The 5,806-nt window shown below is 36.4% G+C and overlaps 1 protein-coding gene across 1 annotated transcript; it reads left to right on the forward strand.

Annotated features, from left to right (window-relative positions):
- Positions 1-1,333: 1,333 nt before the first annotated feature.
- LOC109338933 (glycerophosphodiester phosphodiesterase GDPD2-like) lies at positions 1,334-3,995 on the forward strand. Its single transcript, XM_019576285.1, has 8 exons — positions 1,334-1,637; positions 1,730-1,911; positions 2,234-2,293; positions 2,720-3,001; positions 3,115-3,210; positions 3,303-3,499; positions 3,590-3,818; positions 3,895-3,995. The coding sequence occupies exons 1-7, from the start codon at positions 1,364-1,366 to the stop codon at positions 3,816-3,818; spliced, it is 1,320 nt and encodes a 439-aa protein (XP_019431830.1). The 5' UTR covers positions 1,334-1,363; the 3' UTR covers positions 3,895-3,995.
- The last annotated feature ends 1,811 nt before the right edge of the window (positions 3,996-5,806 follow it).

Raw genomic sequence — 5,806 nt, forward strand, 5'->3', positions numbered from 1 at the left:
AATACATGATGTTTATTTTAAATTTAGGAATCAAATCTGAGTCATCATAATTTAAACAATTGTATTATTTGACCAACACAAATTTAATCTTTCTTTTATAATGAACTATATTATATGTTTTTTGTTCCTTATTTTTCATCTTTATATCTACATGCTCAAAAACCATTTTAAAACAAATGATATCTTTTAAAGTAGATTTAAATATTTTCGATTCCTACAAATATGCTAAAATTTGATTTTGGTCAGAAATTTAATTTTTTTGTATTAGTCATTGGAGCTTCGAAATATATTAGTAAACTATTGGTTCCTATTTTAGTTTTGCATTGAAAATGTTAATGTGACTAACAAAGGAAATGTCAACAATTTCATGTGTGTCACCATATTGTTCATTTAGTTTTAGGTGATTTTATTTGAGGCTCCATCAATTAAGTCCTTCGAATTCAAGTCCCAATAAATTAAATTAGCTATTATTTAAAAAAATGTAAGAAATACATTATTTCCCTCTCCATTAGAATTTCCTGCTTGGAAACACCACATATGATTAGCATTTGCAATTAGGGCCGCCCTATCCGCTCTACCCTTGTCCACACAATGCCCACCAAAATTAGGGCGGAAAATAGGGCATGAAATATCATGCTCTGCCCGCCCTAAACATGGGCAGGGTGGGCTTGCGGGCCGCCCTAAATTAAAAAAATGCTAAAAATGACATAGTACACATGGGTACATAGTGTTTGACAGTAAAATTAAAAACACAAAATATAACATCTTGTTTTGCATAAACCAGACATGCATTTAATTGCTAAAATATTATATTTTGGAAAATTGTTATATACACTCAAGTGGGGAGAACATGAATTACATTTGTCATATTGACCCATCAATTTTTTTAATTTAATGTTCATTGATGCTCGTGGGCCGCCCTGACCGCCCATTTGAAATGCCTATGGACGAAAATGGCATGTTGGGCGAACATTTTAGAGCATATGAAAATTGAGAACTAAAATAATAATTTAAACTTATTTGGGAGTAAGTTAATAGTCACAAATAATATGATAAACCCAAATGACTCTAACTTTTATTTAAGAGATTGAATAATAGTTAATAGATAAAGGATAATGAATAACGAATAATAATTAATAATCTACTAATAGTATAAATTAGTGTGGAATTCAAGAAATAAATTAGTGTTGAAAAATTGAGGTATGAATTTTGTAAACAGTAATTCCGAAGAAAAAATTCCATTTATGACAGCACTTATCTCTTCCGCGTGACAACTACTAACCAATTCAGCATTTACCATTGACGTTTTGAGAAGAAAGAGGACGTTGACGAGAGTAGCTAGGAATTGGAATATCCAGAGCATATGACAATGAGCGCGAAGATCCAGTTGTGGTTCCCTTCTCGTTTTTTACATTGCTTCCAAACGGAAACCCATAATAAATACCAACCCCTCCAATCCATTTCCTCTTCATTGCAACACAAAAACCTTCAACAATTTTGTTGCTATAACCCGTTCTCTCCCTCTCATCACTCTCTCACTATGGCTCTCAAGGCTATTCATGTTTCCGATGTGTCTTCCCTTGATATTGTTCCTGAGAGCCCTTCCTTCTCTCTCTACTCTACCCGCTTCTCTGACGGTAAAACAATCTTTTATGTCTCCGTTTCTTTTATTATATTCTTTCTTAACAAGAAAATGTATATTTGATTTGTTGTTAATTATTAATTACAGGGGTGCAAGTGAGTCGAGCCGAATTTAAGGTACCGAAGTTTCTGGTAATCGGACACCGGGGACATGGTATGAATGCTTTGCAATCATTGGATCGGAGGATGAAAGCCATCAAGGAAAATTCTATCACATCCTTCAATGCTGCAGCTAGTTTTCCCATTGATTACATCGAATTTGACGTTCAGGTGAACACTATTTTTCTTTCTTTTTATTCATTAAATTTTAAGAAGAGGCTCATAGAAAATAAAATCCAACGTTTACACTTGAATTTAATCGTGGCTTTTCTGTACATACTCTACTTTCCATGGGTTTTAATTCTTTTTTTATGAACGTGTTTATTTTTTTGGTTTAGGTTTTGTCAAACATGTTTACCTTTGATTACTTGAATTTGTACTGATTTGTTTTTTGTGTTGTGGGGGGCTTCTTTTTCATATTTTTTTCGTTATGAAAGTTTGATTTGGCTTAAAAAACTTGGAAGTGTGTTAAAGAGAAAATGGTTTTTTGTAGGTTACAAATGATGACTGCCCAATCATTTTCCACGATGACGTCATTCTCACCTTAAACAATGTAAGTTCACACCAATCTCCTTTTGTTTTTCCTTGATTTTTCTTCGATAGTCAAAGTTCTGTTGACAGCAAGCTAGAAAGGGAAAATGTGCATTTGTCGGGTTTGAACTTGGTGTTCATACTCCACATCTCTACCAATAGAACACATTTGTTCTTTCATTAAATTTCTATCCCAATTTTAAATTACACTTCATAAAATCTTAGCATGTGGCACTGAGGTTTTAAATCTGGGTTTGTGACCATGCTATTATGTCAAGGTTTTATGGGTTGCCAAAACTGTATTGTGGTCACAATTATGGCTGCACTAACCACAATTCCCACCATTTCTGAAATGTTCGAAGTTTCTCAATTCGTTACCGAAACTGTTATTTAAATACTTGTCCTTTCGTGATTGATTCTGAATGTGCACATTGGAACTTTTCTACAGGGTACTTTATTTGAGAAGAGAATCACAGACTTGAGTTTATCTGAGTTCCTTGCCTACGGTCCTCAAAGAGAAGCTGGAAAGGAGGGAAAAGCTTTGCTCCGAAGAAACAAGGATGGGAAAATAGTCCAATGGGATGTTGAACAAGATGACACACTTTGTACACTTGAAGAAGCTTTTCTCCATGTGCATCCCTCTTTGGGTTTTAACATTGAGTTGAAATTTGATGACCACACTGTCTATGAACAAGATTATCTTGTTCATGTCCTTAAAGCCATCTTGAAGGTAAAGTCTTAAATTCATGAACATTTGAATAATATGGTTTTTACTTTGTTACAGACAGTACTATAGCTTTATGATGTTTCATAATTCTTAAATTCTTTTACATTTTGGAATAGATTGTGTTTGATCATGCCAAGGACAGACCTATTATCTTCTCAACTTTCCAGCCAGATGCTGCATCACTAGTTAAGAAATTGCAAAGTGCCTACCCTGTAAGTTTAATACCCTTATTTAAAATTCGAAAGGAGAATGTCTTTATTTCTTTTAACTTGGGGTTCTAACATGTTGATTTGTGTTGAACTAGGTATTCTTCTTGACAAATGGAGGGTGTGAAATCTATGAAGATGTCCGAAGGAACTCTCTGGAGGAGGCTTTGAAGCATTGTTTGGAGAATGGGTTGCAAGGAATTGTCTCTGAGATTAAAGGAGTATTTAGAAATCCTGGTGTAGTAACTAAGATCAAGGAGTCTCAGCTTTCTCTCCTTACATATGGTGCTTTGAAGTATGTACTGTCCACTTTAGGCTATAATATGTGTTTTGGTAGTCAATGAATGTAGTTTTCTGACTGATTTCTTTTGGTTTGGCAATACAGCAATGTTCCAGAAGCAGTTTACATCCAACATCTAATGGGAATTGATGGGGTAATAGTGGATTTGGTCCAAGAAATAACAGAGGTCGTTGCGAATTTGATAACGTCAGCAATGGTTGTTGATGAAGAGGGTTTGACTGAAGGGATTGGGAAGTTGCACAGCAAGCCTCAATTCTCTCAGAAGGAGTTGTCTTTTCTTTTGAATCTCATTCCGAAATTGATACAACTTTAAAAGTGAAACCATTCTATAGCTTTTAATTTATTTGTCCTTCCACATAGTTAATAGGCTTTATGATTCTTATTTCATGGCTTTGATTTTACCTTTTATTGTATCGCACAGTATCACAAAAGCTTAACCTTACATATATTTACCTACAACTTGACTGTGATGGAAAAAGAGATCATGTAATCTATAGTTTGAGAGACCCTCACTACGAATATATAATTAACTATACATTATTCTCTATCTACGGTAAATTTCATTCACATTCCAATTCCTAACACTCTTATAAGGCTAACAAAACATTTAACTAGCTCTAGTACCCATTGCTGACTTTGTGAACTGGCAAAAACACATTATCAGGTTATAGTTGATTTATTAACAACTACAAGCACTCATATTTGGAGTTTGGCGAGTTTATAATGAAAAAGCTGGTGAAAGGCTAGTTATTGATGAAACAGTTTAGCTAAGAATCCTGAGAAGACTTGGAGTTTAGCAAGGATTCGGCTTTTGTAGAGAATTACCTTGTGATGAGTTTACAACAAGTGCACTTTGTTGATCTTTCTACTTTGAGATTTTGATCTTCTGATGTGAGTTACAAGCAAGCAGTTAGGATTGAGGAAATGCCTGTGATCACGGTTGAAATCTATTCCATCCTAGTATCCAAACCGATCCCGATCATGACTTGACCAACTCGTAAAGCCACAACCATTACCGAACAAAATAAGATACGGCTCATCAGGTTGTCAATCTTGCCCAGGTGGCCGACCTAATTGAGGAAAGGATGATAGTGATAAGACATGGCCTAGTAAGCATCTGTAGAACCAAGTTGTCACCTTGCTTGAGCTGTGCAAACACTACTATAAAGTTGAATACACTATCTCTACACTGAAAGCTACCCTCTGACGAGAACAAACTTGATATACGGCTACAACAGCCTGGACATGCGACAAAATAACTCACCCTGAATAAAACATTATGCTAGCTAGAGCACAGGCATGGCAAGGCCGCCAAGCATGGATAAAGCAGCCCACACCAATCTGGGAAAGACCTAGCTGGACCACTTGTCATGATTAAAGCTACCCACTATGGAATATACCACACTCAACCTCTTTACAAATAGAATAGACCCCTAATAAAGAAGTTGACACTTAACACCCTCACTTATACTCTTGCATCTTCATATTCTCTTATCATATCTTCACTCATACTGATTTGAGCGTTGAAGTGTCTTTTCACGCACTCACCCAAGCGGTCTGAGGCTGGCTCTTGCCTAGATTCAACAGATAGATCATTATTCCAATCCTACCTCCTCCATACAAAAGAACATCGGCACCATTAGTGGCTACCTACACCATGCTAACTACTAGAAATCAAGCACATTCCCTAAGCCACGTCGAAGGAGCAACAATAAACATGTCACCAAATCGCAACATCCTTTCTCTCAACCCCCAATCCCACATTCAACATTCTAACCAAGCCGACAAAACGCATGACACCACCGCCACACTACCACAACCTACCACACAACAACTCATTCAAATGATCGAAAGACAAGAGCAACTCATCCAACAATAGGCCCAATTGCTGAATAAATTCCGCCAAAACAAAACAGACACCAACTACAAACCACCCAAACCAACTCAAGAAGTTTACGGAGACGAGTCCACCATTGAGTCGCATCCCACTTACAAGACAACACACCTAGAGCAAAATGCACTACCAATCTTGCATCGTCGTTAGAACACAAGAGATACAAGGGTTAAATATCCCTTCAACGCATGAATAATGTCTTCCACCCTGCCAACCCAACTCGCCCTCCCCATAAACATAGACTAGTATGACATAACCACCAACCTACAAGAGCACTTGGGCACTATTGAGGCATCAATGTTATTTCATGGAGCATCATACCCAATCATGTCTTGTGATTTCCCCATGACATTGAAACACACAACATTGCATTGGTTCACCCACTTAGAACCCCACTCCATTATCCA

The sequence above is a fragment of the Lupinus angustifolius genome, unplaced genomic scaffold (assembly GCF_001865875.1).
Source record: "Lupinus angustifolius cultivar Tanjil unplaced genomic scaffold, LupAngTanjil_v1.0 Scaffold_49_35, whole genome shotgun sequence".
Lineage (NCBI taxonomy): Eukaryota > Viridiplantae > Streptophyta > Magnoliopsida > Fabales > Fabaceae > Lupinus > Lupinus angustifolius.

What these genes read in the sequence shown, in the direction of transcription:
- LOC109338933 (XM_019576285.1), top strand. Translation starts at nt 1,364, where the DNA reads ATGACAATGAGCGCGAAGATCCAGTTGTGGTTCCCTTCTCGTTTTTTA. An exon ending in ACATCGAATTTGACGTTCAG is followed by an intron (nt 1,912 to 2,233) that starts GTGAACACTATT and finishes GGTTTTTTGTAG; the next exon opens with GTTACAAATGATGACTGCCC. An exon ending in AATTGCAAAGTGCCTACCCT is followed by an intron (nt 3,211 to 3,302) that starts GTAAGTTTAATA and finishes GTGTTGAACTAG; the next exon opens with GTATTCTTCTTGACAAATGG.